Source organism: Esox lucius, chromosome 9 (assembly GCF_011004845.1).
Source record: "Esox lucius isolate fEsoLuc1 chromosome 9, fEsoLuc1.pri, whole genome shotgun sequence".
Classification (NCBI taxonomy): domain Eukaryota; kingdom Metazoa; phylum Chordata; class Actinopteri; order Esociformes; family Esocidae; genus Esox; species Esox lucius.
In genome coordinates, this window is record NC_047577.1 from 21813722 (window position 1) to 21835720 (window position 21999).

At 42.3% G+C, this 21999-nt stretch overlaps 1 protein-coding gene across 4 annotated transcripts in view; it reads left to right on the forward strand.

The window, feature by feature from the left end:
- Positions 1 to 21999, forward strand: part of sipa1l2 (signal-induced proliferation-associated 1 like 2) — an 82285-nt gene that overhangs the window by 12422 nt on the left and 47864 nt on the right. For all 4 annotated transcript variants that reach the window (XM_034294098.1, XM_010873058.5, XM_010873061.5 and 1 more), the window contains exon 2: positions 19467 to 21157. In XM_034294098.1, coding sequence (XP_034149989.1) covers positions 19789 to 21157 — 1369 coding nt within the window. In that variant the 5' untranslated portion in view covers positions 19467 to 19788. The remainder of the gene's footprint in view (positions 1 to 19466; positions 21158 to 21999) is intronic.

Sequence of the window (21999 nt, forward strand, 5' to 3'; positions counted from 1 at the left end):
CCTACTATTTACTAGGGAGTTTTTCCTAGCCACGGTACATCAACTTTGTTGTTGCTTGCTCTTTTAGGGTTTTGGGTGGGTATCTGTAAACTGCTGATGACACAATGTCTTAAATAAATATGTATATAAATATGATTGAATTTAAATGGCAAATATGATTGAATTTAAACACAATACGGTTTATTTTTCAGTTTCAATTTATTGCAGTTGAAAAATCATTGCAACATTGGTTGTTAATGGGCAGACTGTGGCCTGGACACAATGCCTGGTTGGTACAGTTGCAAAGTTAATCTAATTTTGAAGACGTACAAGAATGATGTTGAACAGCTTTTTATTACCAATAAAGGATTTATCAGGATTTGTATAGTCGCCAACATTCGGATAAGTCTAAGTCGTGTGTGTGTGTGTGCGACTGACTATACTACTGCTGGCCTATTAAATGAGAGAGAACAGACTTACTTAGTAGCCAATTCAAAACACATCTCATTGCCTGGCCAGTTATCTCTAGCCACACCTCCAATCTTGTCAGGAAACATGCCTATTAATTAAAAAAGTTTGTTGCTGACTCTCAACGGCAAGATTTCTATTGATTGTTAGTTTTCAAAAAACCTCCACTCACATGCTTGTTGAGGCGTGCTGAGTGTGGTTTCACAATTTCTTCTAACTGGATAGAACTCACTTCCTTACCTTAGGTTGCAACATATCAGAAAATCAGCAAAGATGTAAATCTTTTTTTTGAAGAACTGTGATTTATTCATAACATCGAGTCAATCAAGCCATTACATCTTCTCTGCTTAAATGCTGTTATGGCATGCCTTCCTACAGGCTGTCACCCGTTAAATGAAAAGCTTTTGGTACATCTGCTGATTGAGACTGCTGCGCCACCTCTTTTCATTTAGAGTTTAGCATGAGCATTTTCCCTCAAATTCTTTCTACCTCATTTTTATATTTTAGCAGACTACTGCGACAGGAGGCACATAATGCTTTAAAGCGAGTGTGTAGTCCGGTTGCAATAAAGATTTACCTAGGAAATGGTTACCTAGGGAAAAGTTTGTTTCTCAAAGACTGATATGGATCACCACAAACACGACATACATCCACCGATTTTGATGGGGTTTTATTTGGCAATTTTGCTGCCATCATCACTTGAGCTATGCTGTTGCACTGAATGCGTTATTCTCTTGAGCACCTGTATAAGCCCCTCCCAAGCAACGCATTTGGGGTTAACATGTTTTGAGGCGTTATCCCAAGCAACGCATTTGGGGTTAACATGTTTTGAGGCGTTATTCCAAGCAACACATTTGATTGGGTAAATGTGTTTTCAGACTTACTGAAAAAAAAAAATATATATATATATCCACCCCTTTGCAACAAAAATCCAATAAAAATATATAATTGAAAACTGGAAAAGAAACATTGAAATCCAAAGATGGCCAGGGAGCCACAGGCAAGTGCTTACAGAGCCGCCTTCGGTTTGTCTTCCCCAATCCTAGTGGTTTTGACTCACTGTTTTGACAGTGGCTTGCATGTTAGGGGATTGTTCAGAGTAAGGCTTTCATAGTATGATTATCATTCAGCTAGTCACAAGACCTCATGACAGATCCTTTGTCATGTCGTTGTTTACCAGCAGTGTGACCAACTCCTAGCGCCTTTGGATTGGTGTTGTGTACACATTCACTCATGCTTTTATTGAAGAATGCCGTATATGTTTTCAAATATTATATTTTAACACCATCTGTAAGTTTTAATCATTTTTGTGATTCGCTCGCCTTTTCAATCTTTATATCAGCACGGTAAGCTGTTTACTCAGTGTTTCCTGCCCCAACAGGGGCTTGTAAGAAGCTTTAGGGATCCAATATGATTTGAATTACCTATAGGTTGAAATGTTATATAACTATATCTTCTAAACTATCTACAAGCTCTTTGGAGCAGTAAATGGGAAGCAGAAATTAATTATCAGCTTTTTTGCTACCTTTTTTAGTTTCAAAGTTGGTCTTTATAGTGCAAAACCTCACAGGACACAGGATTAAGAGTTGTTTTGAACAGTCAAGTGCATCATATTCCATCATATCCTTCACACAGTGAGGGTTAGTATATAACCACAGTGAAGGTAAATATGTAAGCGCTCCTTACTCACCAGGGGATTCGATCTTTGGATGCATGCACCTCTTCACATATGGAAAATAGTCAACCCCCACCCTTTGCTAGCACTGTACTTGACCTCGGTCAATTCCGCTGCATCCATCTTGATAACATTGACCCTTTCTCACACTACAAGTTGAACCCTGTTATCAGCAAGACTATTGATATCCCATGTTGGCTGCCCACTCACAGCTGTTCTATTGTGAAATGATACATGCTAAAACTACTCATCAGCCTAGCTATAGACTGCTGATGTACGACGGATTAAACTATTAACACCGCCGGATTACAGGGAGTACTGTTTTACAAAGGAACCATTAGATGGAACATGACCCAGGTCATTTCAAGGGTAATTGGAATTATGGATGCTAATCAAGACCGTCCACTTGCATCCAAGAGCAGTTCCCACAGCCTTAATTAGTTTTGGTTCTGTCTGAGTGGATACAATGGCAAAGAATGCGTAGTGACCATAGTCACCAAATAATATGTCCTTTTTATGGTTATCGTTGTTATAATTATCACTCCCAATAGTCCAGCTTTATGGATTTATGATTGAATGCTCTCACATACCTTTATTGGTCTGGATTTAAGTGTCTGCTATGTTGCAAAGGTTCAATGTAACTCATGACAGTGATTTCTCCAGAAACCTGGGGGGGAAAAGACAGTCATTTTGACAAATGTTTACATAATTCCTTTTGAATCCTACTTTGTGGACTTATATTTAACATTTGTATCATGAAGCACAATTTATAATCTTTTATGAGGTTTTATATTTTTTGGCCTTACTCAGGCCTTCTTTAGGACACAATCTAAAGGTGCTAAAAGCAGAAAATCTTACTGCATAATCTGTAAAAAAAAAAATTGTTGTAGGTTTAAATAAAATGAATAGTAGAAAATATGGTTTAATCTTTTTTTTTTTTTCTTTTGGTTTCATTGTCTGCAATGCCAATCTCTCTGTATAAAAATGGCTGGCAAAATTCTCATTCTGGAACATCAGCATTTCCCATTTGATTTTCTTCAGTCTTGACGAAGTTATGAGTGTTTGGGAGCATGGTACTTGGTGGGGCCAGTGGTCTGAACCGAAAATGTCAGGTTGGCCGCAGTGACAAAAGGGTTTGGAGAGAACATTTTGCTGTTTGTACTTATAGTGTTAAACTTGTTAGTACCAGCATTCTTGAAAAGGCTTTGTATGGATAATAAAACTAAGACCTTGTGGTGACATTTAGCTTGTCCCTATGAACAAATAGGTTAGTTCTAGCTTAGGTGTTAAGTTTAGGGTATAAGTTACAATTGCGTTTAGGATTACAATTAAGTAATCCTACAGCTAAAAGTTAGGTTTAGGCTAAGGGAAAGTATGATTTTGAGTGGGAATAATTTGAGTCCCCACAAAGTTATTAGAACTTTGTTTGAGCGAGAGCAGTGTCTGTTAGACTGACTAATCCTCCCTGATTCAGCACCCATTGTGCAGTTTCAGTAGAGTGGAGCAAATGGCTCCAAAACATGCATGTTACACACACACACACTTCTGCATTGACTGCAAGCAAATACACTTATTTTGTTATTGTAGTCACTGTGTTTAAAAACGTGGCCTTAAACCTGTTGTTGGCTTCCCAGCCAAAGTGGGTTGTGCATACATTTCGTGGGGAAAATTTGTGATGTTTTCGTTTGCTTTGGTGCTTGGCAATTTAGCAACATTACTAACTTGATATACTTTTTTCATATTACATGTGAAATGGTTCAACCTACGGCTCCTTGTCAAAAACCCTTTTAGATCAATAATGTTGATTTCTGCACTCAGTGCTCTAAGTCAGTTTGGTTAAAAGCATTTTTTGTTTCAAAATCTTTTTTTATATTGAACACCCGGTCAAATAGAACAATGCATTAACAAAAAACGTTAGGTGTTTGTGTGCGGAGTTCTCCTAGGAGCAAAAGTAGCTTAGCATGCAGGTGCCTTAACAAGTCAATATTTCCCAAACACCTTTTTTTTTTTATATCTGTGCTATACCTTTTTATCTGCCTCTTTGGCAGGTTTTTCAGGCCTCATGAGAATGTTAACTTTGACAGACTACAGAGGTTAAAGTTGACCACTCTTCAGAGACTCTAGACTCACTGCTCCAGGGGACATGTTCCCTGAAGGAAGTCAAGACGGCAGTCAGCCAGACAAGCCCCATTCCTCCAGTCCTCCTGAATGCTTTGGTGGGGGGGTGGGGCGAAGAGGGTATAATGGGATGGATAACCAGAGCTGGGGAAGAAGGACGGTGTGTAAGAGTAGTTCATTTCATCTTGGTTGAGGCTTTCCAGGCCTGCCGGGGAAGTACTCCGTTGTACCCAATGGGGCATTAAACATGCAGTCATTTTTCTCGCTTACTTGCCCTCTCTCCCTCTCTGTCATTGTCTTATTTCTGCTCCGTCTCTCCTGAGCCTCTTCGCCTGCCCTTCCCCTCTCTCGCTCCGCCTCACACTCCTGTAATCTTTTCTTCTTTTTTGTACCTGCTGTCTGCCGTCTTTTTGTTTCCCTGTGCCAGTAATTCCACTTGTGTTCTTTTGGTTTTGCTCAACCTTCCCAGTCGTCTCTTCTGTCATTTAATCTGACCTGTACACTTACTTTATTTTCTTGCTATCCCACTTCCCGCTGTTTGTAAAGTAGAGAATATTGGTGAAATTTCTGTACACTCAAAGGCTGTTGGTTAGATAGCAAAAATATCTTGTCGGGCTAAGTTTGGCACTCTGATATCATGGTCCCATGACTGTTTTGTGCTGCCTTGCCAATTCCCATGGCAATGGCCGTAGCATTTGTATTCTGGAATTTGCCTGTTATGCAGCCCTACTAAGGCTAGGAAGCCAACCAACTTCATTTCATTTAGCCTTTAAGGAAGTGAATGTCCATCCGAATCCGACTGTACTCTCTAGGCGGGACTGTAATGTGTTGAGTTACTTTGCATATTTTGACAAGTAAAGATAAAGTTTTAGCAAATCGGCTGGGACCATCTTCCAAATGCCAGCAGAAGATCTAACTCTGATACAGTGATATCTGGGGTAACCTACAGGTTAGACCAGGGGTGGGCAATATTTTTCACTGGGGGGCCACACTGAAAATGCCAGAGAGCATCATGGGCAAGATTACTTTTTTAACCAACATGCCTAAAAAACGCACAACATAGCTTACTCTGTTAACTTGCATATTATATTTATGCATATTTCTTTTCCATGCAACACCGTTTTCATAATTGAACTTAATTTACTTTAACAATGTTTTTTTTGTTTTTTTTGTTAACAACTGTATGGCAGGCAAATGCCTAAAAAAAAATTCCTTTTTAGGGTTATTACTCAACAGAAATGTTGCAACACATGTTTGCCTTAAAACTTAACTTTCAACTCAACAGAGTATGCTACATTACATAAGGTATAGTGTATAACAGTTATATAGGTATAATCGTTATTAGGGCAGACATAAGTCTATGAAATCACTTCTGAAGATTTTCACTCAAAGCAAATGTTGGTATAATTGCCGTCATCTAACTTCATACAGTATATATTTTGTACTATACGTGCTTTTAATGACCGCGATTCCAGCAGCCCAGAGCCAAGACATTAACTTTTAGGGCAACTCACTCAATATGAACAGGAGAGCCTCGTATGGGCGTTGACAAGTAAGGTGAAGTCAGGAGTCATTTCTGTGGAAGCAGTGTGCGGTTCTGTGGAAGCAGTGTGCGGTTCTGTGGAAGCAGTGTGCGGTTCTGTGGAAGCAGTGTGCGTTACTGCTGCAAGATGTTCATCAGGCAGGCTGCATCTGCGCTTGGACTTGTTGAATTGTAGCATCGGGTGTCAGTTTTTGTATTTCCCTGCATGCTTGCTCTGGAAGTGCCTCTGCAAATTGTAGTCTTTAAAAACTGTGACGTTAGCTTAACATATTAAGCAAGTTGCTTTACCTTCGACATCTGCAAATAAATATTTTCATGTCAATAGTTTATTAAATACCCTGCTTTCGTTATAAACTTTTCTTAGGCTAATTTCCAGAGATCGCTAGCCATCAATTGCGTATAGTACGTACAAATGATAACTTCCGCGCGTGGATTGTGGTGCTGGTCCCTACGTATCATAGCAACGCAAATACCTTGTTTCAACTTAAAGGTATTTTAAACAGACAGTATGATACTGCTGTACTTATTACTGGGAGTGCCACGGGACTTTTAATTTGAAAATTAAATAAATATGCAACGGTAAATAAAGTAACGTAATCTGCGGACCTCGTCAGGTTTTTCTTTTTAATTATTATTTTAAAAGTTTTGAATATATCGCGGGCCGGATAGAATGACTCAACGGGCCGGATCCTGCCCGGGGGCCTTATCTTGCCCAGGTCTGTGTAGAGAATCTGGGCCCATATCCACAAAACATTAAGGCTAAAAGTAGCTCCTAACTTGCTGATTTAGGAGCAACAAATTATAATTATGGGCATGTCTGTCCCAACTTTAGGACTCCAAAATGTTTGGCCTGAGATTATTTCACAAGGCATTTTATTGCAAAAACCAGCTCCTAAATCTGGGAAAATTTAGGAGTACTCAAGAGGTCTCCTAAGTCACTAAGACCAAATTACAAACAATCCTAAAGGCTGCTGCCAGGAATCCGCCTTAATCGCAAGGGTATTACGATCATAGAGCCAGTCATTGATGCAGTTACTTCACCCACAAACAGAAACAACCCAGTAACACTTGAGATCAAGGTTGTGACAACTCTACTTAGCCACAGGGAAAATGCAGCTATGCAGCGCAGATGAACCACGTACATCTCCGTCATCTGTCAGTAGAATATTACATCAAACAATAAATTCCCACTCCAGACTCCATATCGTCCAACAAACCATTGGGTTTCCTCATTCGCCAATTACAAAGAAACAAAGCCGACTTCATGGCCATAGCTGGACCACCCGGTGTAGTTGGTGATGTAGATGGGGCACATAATTGCACTAATTATTTTACCATCAAATGCTGAATGTGCATTTCTTTGCGAGAGTCAGTATGTCATTCTTGGTTTCATGTTTAATCAGTGACACCCTACATTTTTATTTAAATAGCTTTATTTCAATGGCAACATGACATATTGTTCTACCTTATTGCTATGATGAATTCACTGACAGAGACCCCTCCCCTGTCAGCCAGTCACTGTGGGCATAGTAAGTTGGTTTGTTTGTGGAACATGAAATCATCCATAGCAAAGTGGTCAACCCCGCCTTTTCTCTTAGCTTAAGACGTCTCCCCATTTTTTAGTAAAAGTTGGTCTTAGCAGCTTTGTGAATAGGTTTTAACAGGAAACTCTCAGCTAGGAATCTTTAGTGCTGTTTAGGAGTCCTCCTAGTGGTAAGTATTTTCTTTGTGAATATGGACCCAGATTAGTATGTCATTCTCTCTTGATGCCTGACAGTTAACTGTAATAGGTGCCCAATGTGGTTGTCTCCTGCATCACTCATGGTTTAAAACCGGAAGTACAATTTTGGTATGACCATGTGTGCAAATGACGACTAACATAATTCAGTCAGTAATCCTTTAATCTTTAAAATCCTTTAAAAAAATATATTTTAATCTTTGATTTGTCTCTATGGCAAAAGCTAGGCAATGACCCAAAGATGAGGAGTTAAATACTTTTAGCTTCAAAATACTTTTCATATAATCTGTGATCTTTACTATCAATTTATTTAACAACTTCATGGACAAAGAACTTTTAACATTAGATAGACTCCTATCGGTTTCAGAGCTGTTCTGGCTCCTCAGAGCTGTTCTGGCTCCTCAGACCAGGGAGAATTTAATTAAATGTAGCAATTGTTGGATGGCTAACATTGTTAGTATTACATGTAGCAGTATCACTCAAATGCTGTGGTAACCCAAAGACCAAGTAAATTACATCTACAGTCAACTTTGTTAGTCATTTGCCTTGATGAGTAATGGACATATGATTCCTCTCACAAGCTTACAAAGGAATGGGAATAATGTGTTCTACATTTTTCTTAATCTCTGCAGCCATCTTTTTGAGACCTTAGACCCTAGTTAAGTTTTCTCTAGAGAAAGCCTTCCATTCACCTAGTTACAGTTTATAGTCATTATTGTCAGTGTGAGAACCTTTGCCCATGACTTCATAGTATCTGTGTGTCTGCGTGTGTGTCAGTGTCACATCACCGCCTGCAAACGCACTGTCTCTTGGATTTAGGTGTACTAGCTCGGCTACTATTAAGCTCTTTCCATTCTGTCAATGATGAGTGGGTCCAAACAGCATGGTATATCGTGAAAAGCAAAAGCACCCTTGCTTCATTTTCCAGCTTATCTCCCTAATAAACTACTTTTTTACCTCCGCTCCAACCTGCTTAGAAAAAATAGCAATACACACGATTTTTACCACAGACTTTGAGCTTTTTGCCTTTGGCTCGGCTGGCTGCAGAACAGTTGCTCGTCAGTTCTATAACATGTGAGCGTCAGGTGGTAGGAACATCTGCCGGCTGTCCCCCCTTGACCCCCTCCTTCCCCAACCCTGACACTCCCACCCTTGGTTTCCCACACACGCCCAAGCACCAGATGTGCTGAAGCGAAGCCACACTTCATGCCGGCTTGAAACAGCCTTAAATTACAGTCTATCCTCCACTAAAATGTTTTCCCAACAGGCCTCAAGCCAAACAGTGAGGCACATTCCGTCAATCAACCTCCCCTCCGATGATTCGGTGTGTGACTTTTCAGCCGTAACCGTTGCTGTTTCTCAAGAAAATTGTCCAATCTGTCCATTGTTGCTTGGAGACGACGAAGAAGAGTGGTGTCACTGCGCTCGCTGTGACCATGCAATTTATCTCTTGATTTGTCTCTGTCTTTCATTCTACCTTTTGAATGTGTTACTGTTCCCTCTTCCCTTCACAAATTTGCTTTGTGTGAATGATTGCGTATGAGATGAGTGTAGTTGAAGTCCTAGAAAATCAACAGACCTCCCTAAATGTTTCTGCACTGTTGGGAGGCGGGAGAATTGGTACTGTTACATATCAGGATACATTTTTATTTTGCTGCTGTTCCATATAGTTCACATGGAGAGAGCGTGATCGTTTTTTTACAAGGGCCAGTAGGAAAAATATGATAAACAAATGTACTCACTACTATTACTCTGGTGTTAGGGGATGTAAATGGCTGACCTAAAGCAGGATCACAAGCTCTTTGGGTTGCCTGATTTGAAAACGTGGATGAGAAACCGGACAATATTTTTTGGTACATGAACCTTATGAAGCTATTATTTCAGATCAGTCTAAACAAATCCTGACAGACAGTCAAAGCTTCAGTTTAAGAATGGAAAGTTGGATGCGATACTTATACCAGTTGGATACTAGTATTATACCAAAATTGGGTCACAGGCCAAACCGTTTTTGGCACCCCTGACATAAATACTTGTCTTTGCCTCCAGTTCTGTCTTCTATCTCTATCTATAGATCGGTTTTTCTTATAATTCCACCTTTTATTACACACCCACACACACACACACACACAAGCATACACACACACACACACACAAGCAAACACACACAAACAAGGACTTGACCTTATAAGGATCACTGACAGTTCTTCTCCACGCCCTACTGAAAACTTTCCAACAGACATGTCTGTATTTTAAAATCCCTCTCTGTGGGAGAGTGTGTGGCTGTGCTTGTGATAAGAGGTGGAATGATGAATGTATCAATAGAGATGGAAGAGGGAAGTGTTTATGTAAGGGTGTCCAAAAATGTTATGGGAACTGCTGATTTTAGGACAGAGAAAAGCAATTGAAGCTTATACCCTTGAATATGTTTTGACGTACTAAGCCTCCTTGTTTGAACGATTCTGCCATGGTGTGACTAAGTGAAATACCGACAGTGATCCTAAAATTGCAACCACTGCGACCAGCTTTAACTGGCTTTTTTGTCAGTGACGTAAACATGGGTGTAGAATGGGGGGGGGGGGGGTGAACCCCCCAATATTACAGACTGGTCAAAGTGATCCCCCTGGAAAAGAGTGAAAACCCTGGGTTCCATTGACCCTGACCCCCCCCCCCCCCCAAACCTACGCTTTGTATTGTATATTGTAAATCATTGTTGTGTAACATTTTCTGTGGCACTCTAGTTTAATATTGAGTATGCTTAACGACTCCTCTAATGCGTCATGCCTGCATCTAATCCAACAAAACAAGACTTCTGTGTTTGTCTGTGTTGCACCCTCACATTTGTTGTAAGGAATGCGCTGAATATGCTGAATCAACCTATTTTGTATGTTTTTCTTTTTTTTTTGTCACTTAAACAGGATTACTAAGGGTTAGTTATTGACTTAGACCAATCACGTTTGTGTCTAAACAGAGGGACACTGGAGTCGAGGCATCATGCTTTTGTTCTGGCTTTTGTCGAAGATGTTTCTCTTAGCCTTTGGTTGATCTCAGGTGAGCTCTTTTCAGATTTTCTAACACTCCCAAAACATGCTTCCAAATAATAAGGAGTGGCAAAATGAATGTGCACCTACTCCAGTGCTCACACGTCGATGCCTGTGCCCGTGTAGATACACACAGATGGCTACAGGTGAGCCTAGGCCCAAGTTTCTATATTCCTCATTTTGATCCATTTGTCCCTTCTTCCGCTGAAATATCAGTCTCTTCAATATATTTTTCCTATTCTTTTGCTGCAATCCTCAGGAGGCCTAAAATATTCAGCCAAAACATATGGCCTGTATAAGGTCCTGTTTGAGGCTCTGAAGGTACCAGATCCTTTGCCTCTTTCTTTTGAAGTCTCAAGAACTTAAAGGGGTGCAGTTCTTTTATCCATCCTGAAGAAAATTTAAATATCCTCCTTCATTCCTGCTGTTATCTCTGAAAAGACTCTTTCAGTCCCTCAGAAAGTTGGGGGTTGTAACACGGACCGGGGTTATTGTGGGCAAGACAATCAGGTTTTATCTGCCACCCTGATAAGCTGAATGTCATGGTGTCGCCCTTTTCTCTATACACATGCTAATGACTCACCATCATGTTCGGTTGGTTCAGCAGTCTGAGGCGTGGTCAAAAGGAAAAGGAGGATTATCAGTTGGGGTGAAGCTGCACGAGTTGCAATGATTAACTAACTTTGTTTCTGTTGTCTCTCTCTTTTCTCACTTTCTCACTCTTTGTGTGTGTGTGTGTGTGTGTGTGTGTGTGTGTGTGTTAAAGACAAGCAGCTGCCCTGATTGCAGGTCAACTCTGAACTAAGGAAAAGAGCCTGCAAGATGCTTCTTAATGTGAATTAATCCTGAAAGGCTACCAATTTGGCAAAAGAAAAGTAGTTAGTTAATTGCATTTTGGAGGGTGTTACTACATACTAGACAGTTTGAAAAAGTGTTACAATGAAAAGGATAGTGTTTATATAACAGCAAAAATGCTCAGTAATGCAGTTAAACTAGAGCAGTAAATCCCATTTGTTTGGGCAGGGTGGCAGCTGTTTTGTCTACTTGTCAACTGTCAGTGCCTCAGGTTGTTGGCACGTCTCCAAAGAATTTACGACGATGCGAAGTGTGTGTGTTTTTGTGCTTGCGTGTGTTGGATGGAGTGCTAAGGGCATATACTCCCCCTACCTCATCACTCTCCACTGCCCGCACCCCTCCCTGGCCGTCCGCAGATAAGTCGGCCAAGTTCTTTGTGTTAAGCCCATTTCAGTCTAAAGTGTCAGAGAATTCATGCTCTGAACAAATGGCCATACTTCCGAAATGTCAACGTTCCTGTTTTGCTTTTCATCCATCCTCTGTAATAATTCAAATCTGTCGGGAGCCGGCTTCCTTCCAAGTATGTTGCTTCCAGTTGCCATTTTCCTGGACCAGACACCACCGTGCTCTTGAGAAAACTCCTCTTAAATCAATGGAACTCTATTAGAAGAAGTTCTGTTAGCTACACCATTGCCAAGTCTTGCTTTTCTTACCAACTGGGAAGGTGTCGTCCCCCCCCCCCCCCCCCCAACCTCACTCTATTGTGTGTCTCTTCGGCTGGTGAAAGGGTGCCCCGTGAGCGAAGATGCAGCAGGACTGTGTGTTTATGGAAATGAGGTGATTCCTTTGCCAAAGGAACATTGGGGATGGGAGTTGGGGCTTGAAGAGTTAGGGAGATGGAGGGTTGTGGGCATTTGTTCAGGCAGAACACACCGGGGGGGGGGGGGTGTATCTACAGGGGGCTATCTACACATCCCGTCCTTTTCACAGAAGGGTGTTAGGGGAGTCTCGCTGGCGCTCTGTTCAGATCAGCCACTCATTCACCAGATGGTTAATATTTTTTGGGTGAATGGGATGTACTTCTACTTACAATTGTTGTCATTGTTCTACAGCTAGACCTAGCTTTAGCTCGAAATGGGATGGCTGACTTGATTTCATTCAAGCAGAGCGATTTGGATACAACCAAGCTACCTGCTGCTCTGTTTTTTCTTTCACTGGAATCTTTTTAGCTGCTTTCTTCCCCCACTCGTTTTCTTTCTTTTTTATTACCGTTGTAGCAGGCATGAGGTTCCTCCTCGCTCTTGCCCAACAGGGTTCATTTTACTTCAACAGACAATGCAATGGGCAGCTGTCTGGAAAAATCTGGTAGGATAGCAATGGAATAGGATTGGAAATGAGGGAACAGCCTGCCTATCTTACTTTTTCCTCACTCCCACAGTCTGCACAGTTATCATTGAAGATTGCATTGCCGTCAGTATAAAAAGGGCATTCCTGCCCCAAAGTGAACTTTAAAGCTGTCAGCATGCATGCGGCGCATATGCAAATGCCTGTGTTCTTGAATCTCTTGAAACCGTTCCATGTGCCACAATACAGTCTCCACGTTAGCAAACAAGTGGTAAGCGCCCAAAGCACAGTCATGTTCTGTTTGTCTGACCAAACCGATGATGTCATCAACCCAGGACGGCCACATTTTCCTGTGCATTTCTTGTTACGCAGCCGACAGTTGCCACCGCACAGAACAATTCAACCCTAGGTCTGTGTACGTCTACAAAGTTAATATTTGTACAGCAGCGTTATTGTTTGTCCTCACAGGGCCCCGCTACTGTTTTTCTCGCCTTTCCTTTTTAACGAATGGTAACGAGCGGTAAGACAGATTGACAAAGTAAACACTCTTATCTCTAGCACCTGTCTTTTCCAAACAATGCCTGTCCAATCTATATCTCCAGTCGCATCTGCTGTTCTCTATTACTTAAACAGTCTCGTTCCAGAGCGTGACCTCTTTTGTAAACAGGGCACTTTCCCTCACAACCTGGTTGCGAGACATCCCTTTGCATGTTTGTCTTCGTGCACTGCTTTTTATAATTGTATGTTGCCTTTCGGGGGATTTTCTGTGGTATTTTTGTATAAAAATATAAAACGAAGCTGTTTCATAAAGTCTGGGTAGACTCCCTCCAGACGTTTGGATTCGGTGTCACTGAATCTAAACTTCTTGAAGGTTTCAAAAGACACAGGAAATGTATTGAACATGATCATGCAGCCAGAGGATATCATATATCTGTAAAAATGACTAGTGTGGGCCTTTTAAAGATAGACACTAACAGTCAGCAGATTTTGGTTAGCAGCCTACCCATCATTGAACTGTATTTAGGAGACTTGTTCCATGTTTTTCGGCAACAACACAGTTGTATATCCACATCATCTTCCTTGGCCTCGAAGAAAGTGGCATTGTTTGCCTGATGCAAGGCATATGGTTAGTGTAACTTATTAACATTTTTATTTATTTTTTCCAAATTAGAATAGCTGAGCCTTAACACACCTAACTGCCCCCAAATTCCAAGACTTACTGTTAGGGTTGAGAAGGAGTGGAGCTTGGGAGTGTTTCCCAGCATGGGAGGTCCAGATGAGGGAGTTGAACAAAATGTCAGACCCCCTCAAAGAAAGAAACAAAAGTCAGCCGTGTCCTAGTCCAGCAGTTTCATCTCAGTGTGGGCTCGAAGCAATTGAGCCTGTAACCTTAGTAAACAACATCCTAATGTACATGTCCCATAAATCCTTACTAGTTTAAAGATGCCATGAGTGCGCTATCTACCGCAAACAAATCCCCTTATCTTGGGTCCCTGTGGCAGCTTGCCTGTATCTCAGCTGTGAAGCATTGTTTTGTGGGGGGGCGCGGGGGGGACGGTTAGTTTGCGGGGTGAAAAGGGCTTCTGGTGCACTCTGGCCTTGATTTGTTTGAACAGCTGATCCAAGTCATCTGGTCCAGTCAGCCAAGCCAGAGCATGGCCCATAACCGTCCCTCTCACTTCCAGAACAACTCAATGAGAGATTTATTGGCAGCCCCCTTGTATCAACCGTTGGGTTTGCCAAAAGCCGTTGAAGACTGCAGACTTAGGCAGATTGCAAGTAGTGATTCAGTACTTCATAAGCTGATGCATAGCTGTACCATATTTTGGGATATAAAAGAGCGAACGGTGAGGGTCTTTTCTAGCTCACTTGGTAAGAGCATGACGCATGCAACTCCTGCGTTGTGGGTTCAATTCCCATGGGGTCCCAGTATGAAAATTAATGCACTTACTGCTGTTCCAACTAAGAGGTTCTGAGAAATGATGTAATGTGGAAACCAAATAAACATACTAGACCTACATACAAGATTCCTATGATAAGAATATAGCAGCATAGCAATCATTTGAATCAGTTTTACTTGTTTTTGTCTGCCCGGGAGAAGTGATATGAGACTGTGTCTCCCCAGCTGTTAACGTTGTCTTCTTAAATACCAAATCACGTCCTTGAATAATCTGGATGAAGTTGTTGTACTCATTAAGTAACAGCTTACGTAGTATTACGTAGCTACTCTGTGTACAAACCTTGCAGCGACCCTGTTTATTTGGGGTGACGGTATATTTTCCCTATGAGTATTTATTTGTAAATGGCACCTGGCCCAGCCTAACCTGAGGGGTGCCTTTTTTGAATCTCCTGATGTGGGAGTGGGTCAACAAAGGCCAGGAGACCTTTGGGTAGTCAACAATAACAGAACAGTTGTTAGTCCAGCTGTAGTAAACCTTCCCCACGCACATGTGCTTCCCTCCGGAACCTTCCTTGTGGGACGTCTGTCATCCCTGCTGGCCATCCCAGTGATTACGTTCCCTTCCTTTATCTTTATTTCCTGTCTTTTGTTTATTTACAGCCTTACTCTGTAAACCATCATTTGAGCCACCTACTGCTACCTACTACAACGAGGGTGGGGGGGGGTCGTCATCAACAGACCAGCAACCCAACCACACACACACACACACACACACACACACACACACACACACACACACACACACACACACACACACAGCAAGAAAGCACAACATGCCTGCCTAGTCATTTTACAGTAAACCACCTTGATTTGGCTCCGCTTAATAAATCAGAATCTTAGTTATGGCTGTTGCGGTGGTGTGAATGCCAACCCCTGCTTGAATGCGTTCGTGAACTGATACCCGTCTGGACCTCCTTCACCCTGTCCTGCGTGCCTGCGCTTGGAATAAATCCCACAGCAACTCCCCCTGGCACGGAAGGCATTGTGGCCCACGACGGGGAGTATCCCAGGGTTCTGGAATGCCTGGGAGCTTAGGCTGGTGCACCCAACAAGGCAAAGCAAACCAGCGGTAGGAAGACGAATGGGGCCCTCTGTAGCTTAACTCGGTCTTATTGGTGAGTGCCAGGATAGGCTGCCAGTTAACAGCAGGCACCCATATATGGTGTTGGAAGCGGGCTCCGGGCTATGGTTGTGCCCCCTGATTTGGATGCGAGCCCAGTCTGCCGCTGGAGACGCGACGGCCCAGGCTTGCAGGCATACTGCGGTCAGTCTCTCTCTGTGTGAATCTGACAATTGTTTTTATAGTCTATCTCCCCCGAAAAAACAGGCACGGGCAAAATATAACTAACTGAAATACATTTAACAATCCCTTTCTCCTGGACCTGAGATGGAACAACCCTTTTCCTCGGGTTTATACATTCTTTGTCCAGCAGTTTCAGATTAAACAGCCAATCAAATATTGACTATTTACATAACTTTTCTGCATCACTTTTGAATATATTTCACCATGGGTTATGAATTTGTGGAGTGTGTGATCCATTTTATAATAGGCTTACATGGCTGACAGGTGTAGCCTACAGGTCAATCCTTTATGGAGCTCTGTCTGCAGTACAGATGACATTGTTTGGTTGCAGCATTCCCTTTTTCTAAATTGGAGCTCATTCAAATGAATAACATCAAATGAGTAGATCTTTTTAAATGGAACAAAGTAATGATGGCGAGATGGATCTGTCTGTCTCTGGGGCTTCTGGACCACCGCTGCTCCCTGACCTCCTTTCTTTGTCATCACCATCATACCTCAAACCTGGAGGTTTGCCTGTCTGTCCGTCTGCCTGTCTGCCTTTCCTAATCCGAACCCAATGTTCCCAAAGTACATTACCACCTGGATCAGTGGATTTAGGATGACGAAGCCACGGGCCTCTTTGAAAATGACGCTGAACAACTGCATCTGATTTATAGGTACATTATCGGGTATGACGTCTAGCCTACTTTGGGAGCATTTGTGCCTCATTCCCTTGAATGAATTTGGTGCAATGCTGGAGGTTCGACTTGAAGAAAAGTCTGTGAGGGATGGTTATGGGGTTTATGCTTTTCAACATTTCTTTACATTCTGTAATATTTATATTTCCTGGTAGAACATGTATTTTTACCAAATACTTTCCTGTTTGAATAAAAGTGAATAATAACCTTAATACTGGAAAATGTTTATCAGATATTTGAATAACAAAAATGTTAAGAGGTAGAAGCATTTTTTACTGCAAGATCTTGTTACATCTATAATTCGGTGTAACAGTATTTAATAACGGATTTTAGCCGCACTGAGCAACATAACAAATGCATACTTCTGCATGGCAGCAACCGCTACCTGTAATGCAAACCACCCTGATAGATGTTAGGCTCGGCTAACTTCCAGACACCATACACCGTCTGTGCCACACACTCCCAAAATGCACAATCCAATATACAGTACTGACATCCACTGCACTCTGCCACTGGCAGGGTAAACTAAGAACATCTATTTGAGAGATTTCTTCCTAAACTCCTCCCTGCCAAATTTTGTTCCCGGTCTCAGTCACTACCGTAACGTCCATGCTGTTCCTTCACTGTTTTTGTTTGGGTGAGCCAGACTTTCACCTAGGTATACTCTGAAGTCTGATGAACAGTGGTTTCTGTTCTTATGTGACTACATCTGACTGACAGAAGCTACAAGAACATGATGGGGCAATGAGTGTTGATTTATCCTGGGGGTTTCTTGTTAATTTATTGGCAATTCATTCATTCAGTTTTTACCAATTTGATAATGCTTGGCTTAGTACTTTTTATTTAAAACTATGTTTTATTACAACTGAAACTGAGAGTGCATAATGAGATTATAACGGATCTTGTGGGAGAATTATTTATTTTTTTGTCCATTTGACATTTCCTGTTTCCATCAGCCCCGTCGTGACTATTTATGCATCCTGTAATTCATCCGCTTGAAACGGTTGGATGGAAACCTGGCTATTGAGAGGAGGGAAGATGTAATTCAAGCAGTTTTCATCTCACGCTTTCATGATCTCTTTGCTCTGAAGTGGTCGGACATCAAGGCTGTACATTTAATGAGACCCCCCCCCCCCCCACCACTTATTCCATCTCATTCACATTTTATAAGGGAGTTTTAATAATGGAGTAGGGCATCCTTGTAGCCGATGGCATCGGTTGCACTGTCTTTGGCCCCCGCTGAGTGTCATGTGGCATCATAACAAGGCTGCCTCTGAAGTGACTGCAAATAGCTTTTACATTTTCTTAGTGTTTGTGAATGCTTAATGCTTGTGTCAGTGCCCTCTTCATTTGAAAATTAGAATTAAGCCTCCCACCCCATATGTTATCCTTCTCTTATGGGTGACCCATATTTTGGCCATCTTTTTCTGGGACGATGTTGATTGAAGTCAAGCCAGGTAAGGCCTATAGACTTTGAGTTGATGTTTTCTAAGATGTTCTCTTAAAGATTAAGACATGTCCTCAATTGTTCTCCTTATAACATTGCTCGCTTACTACAATGTATTTTTCAACAGCAATGTGCTAGAGGGGAGTGCATTCCTGGACCAGCAACCATGAATGACCTTGCAGACTAGCTCTAATGAAAGGGCAATCAGTGACCAGTTATGCTACTCTTAAAGAACAAAAACACACATTGCAGCCTTCAAGTTCAAATCAGCCCCAAATGTGCATGGTTCAATTCAACATGTAAATACAGCAGAGCAAGAGACAAAAGATAAAATACAAAAGAATAATGAATGTTTATCCTTCAGGATACAGTAGGGCGACATGGCTGTCGGTTCACAGAATTGGGTCCAATCTGAATATCCAGGACAAAGTGTGCCCAAATGACTTCTCATTCCTTACATGGCGCACTGATTTTTATCTGGGCCTTGGTCAACACTTGCACCTAGGAATATGGGTGCCACAGCAAAGAATAATATTCTCCAACATGGTTTTACTGTACCCCCTGATGTTAAATCTGTAAACATCCAATGTCTATTAGCAAACAAAGTGAATTAGGGTTTCTACATTCATTTATGGCTTTTATTCCTTGTTTGATAAAAATTGTAATCCATTTTCAAATAAATCTTTTGAACATGTTACTAACATTTAGCTGTGGGATTGTGTTTTATACTATTACTCTCCTGACAGTGTTGTGATTGCCTGTGCTTACAGATTATCCGGTAAAGCGTACTGATCATGCAATTAAATTCTTTCAGATGGGTGAAAAATCCAATGGGTAACTGCTAAGCTTGGGATTCTTTTTTTTAAGAGTGAAAAGAAGTGTTTATTAAATGCTGAAGTGATTCTTTATGAGCCTCAAATCTTTCAACTTTTAAACGTTTAAGTGGCTAAGATGACACAGGTCCAGAAGCAGCGTGAAGCATAGTTTACAATTTGTAATGTTTGTATGATATTATGTCTCCTCTCCAAGATAAGGCATTGAATATGAGTTTAAGAAAAATAGTGTTCGCTCAAAAAATTCATTAAAAATGGATGATGGGTGGCATAGACTTATGTTCATTCTGATTTGTTACCTGACAGATACATCCATCTAAATGTGCATGACTGTGGGATATTTATAGCATGAGATCTTGCCGCACCCAGTGCCAGGAAATGTTAAATTCTGAATTCACGCAAAAGTAGCCTTTTTCGCGCAAAAATGCCTGAAATAGCTCTGAACATACATTTTCTGTGGACTTTTAATACATTTAATATCATGTTTCTTTTCATTTTATCATAATCTTTACGAAATTAACGTCCTTGTTTTTTTTTCTCTCCTTTAGAGATCTGAGTCCACATAGGACCACTATGTAATTATCATTGGATTGATGTGGGCCAGGAGAATCCTTACCTTTTTACAATGCATTGTCCCTGAGAGACTCGAGCAGATCTGTCAATCAAATAACTGTTTATGGATTATGGACTAGGCAAAGTGAATCCCCCATTGTTGTCTTCTACCACCTGAAAACGATTCATGTATTGGAAAGCAGTCATGAAATTCTGGTCTTTAAGCCGACTTTCAAAGGATATGAATACCTAGCCTCCGGACCTAGGACATAGCAAATTTGGTTGGAGCCACTAGTGACTCAAGTCTCCAAATATTTAATGCAGTCCGACAACCCATTCAACAAGAAACTCCAATTGTTAAAGGGTCCTATGGGACCTCCGACTGCCAACGTCCAGGGAACGCCGGCCATGCCCAAGATGGGCGTCCGTGCTAGGGTGTCAGACTGGCCCCTGCGGAAGGATGGCTGGGAGGGTCGGCCTCCGGCCCGGTATGACAGCTTGGTGCCTACCTTCCAGGATGGATTGTCCAACCTAAGCACCGAGGCCATTCTCAAGAAGAGCCAGGAGTTGCTCACAGAGTATCCGCTCTGCGACCTCCTCAGCCACTCCCCAATGAAGGGCATTCCCGGGATCAAGAGGAGCAACAGTGAGGTCACTATCAGCGACATTGGTGCAGAGGACTTGGATCATACCACCATCAACCCCAACACGGGGGCCACCTTGCGGCGGGAGTATGGGAGCACGTCCTCCCTTGATAAGCAAGGTTTGTCCACTGGTAGCGAAGGCTTTATTGGAATGCTGAGGGACTACCACACGGAGGACCGCTCTGATCATCCCAGCATACCTCCTCCACAGAGCTTTCCAGAGCTACTGCGCCTTAACACCACCCTGTCGCCCAGTCTGCAAACAGCCGCCCAGATCGCACGGGGCGAGATCGTCTGCATCCCGGGTTACGACTATGTCGACAGCTCTCTGCTTTACAGCCGTGAGCGGGAGAAGTCCTTCATCCAACGCATGAAGGCAGAGAAGGCAGAGACCTCAATCTTCCGCAGGCTGCGCAACGTCAAGAGCGAGGGCGAATACCTGGACCAAGAGGATGGTGGGCGCTTTGGAAGGCCCCTAAGCTTCCAGAAGTGCTTTGCCCACTACGATGTGCAGAGTGTCCTCTTCAATATCAGTGAGGCGGTGTCCAACCGCGCTGACCTGGGCCGAAGGAAGAACACCACCACAGGGGCATCAGCTGCCTCTCAGTGCCAAGCAACGGGATCTGGGCCGGGAGACGGCGCCACACCCATGCCCATCTGTGAGTCACCCGTGGGCAGCTGCGAGGACCTAGGCCTCAAGGCCAGCATAGACTTAGATGAGGGGGATGGTAAGAGCAACTCCCTGGTGCTCAGCTGCCCATATTTCCGGAACGAGACTGGCGGGGAGGGCGAGAGGAAAGTGGCCCTGAGCAGAGCCATCAGTGCCAACTATGGGAGCGGTGACTACGCTCCTAACTATGGTGGTGGAGGACAAGGCCACACCATGGAATCGTCGCTCAGTACCCGGTGCACCAACGCAGGGGTTTCTGTACTGGAGGTGCCCCGGGAGAGTCAAGCCTTCCACCGGGACATGTACAAGCGTTACATCATTGAACATGTCGACCAGGGAGCCTACTACTACCACAAGTACTTTTACAACAAAGGTAAGTGACACTTACTAAGCTATCTCAGTTGTTTCCTCATTGTAACATGCTACTTAAACAACTATGGCCTTTTGGTCTTTCAGGTTAAATCTGACCATATATGTTGTTTTATTCTCAAGACACGTGTAAAATCACAGACACCTGGGTTTAGTCTTTGTCTTCCCTGTACCCATGTCATGTTCCACTAATCTTCATTTTATTTTTGAGAAAGTGCCCTCAAAAATAAATGCAAACTTTCCTAGTGTCGCTAAATGTGAGCATTGCATGTATATATGAATGCATACAGAACTTACTGAAGGCGTCAGTAGTTTTCCTTGCCGATTGACTGCGACCTTTGGGCACTAAGGTGCTTAATGTCACTTATGTGTCAGAGTGCATTACATGAGGTGAACTAATCTTCATATTGATCCAGTCACTCGAGTCACCCATGCAAAGCCAACACATTTTCTGTTTCCCTTCAAAATGTTTCAGTGTGTGTAAAATATTTCTATTAGCAATATTGTGATGTCACTAATAGCAGTTTTTCGGTCATTTAACATGCTTTAACTGAACTTGAGAATTATGCTACTAACATTGATAGGACTTTAGTGTGCAAGAATGTCTTGAGGTGGTATGGTAAGGGGTATTGCATCTCACATTTAGATGAAGAGCCTCTTTGCTTTGAGTGGATAGAATGGAATCCTTGCTAAAGCTTTGTTTGGTTGTTCAAATCTCCATTGAATGCTTTCAGGTTGCAAGAAGCTTTAAAGTATGCAATTTCACTGAACTATCCCTTCAAAGGGTCTTTCATATCACCTAGGCGCTGTGTTATCCAAGTTGTCAGCCAGCAACCGCCCACACAG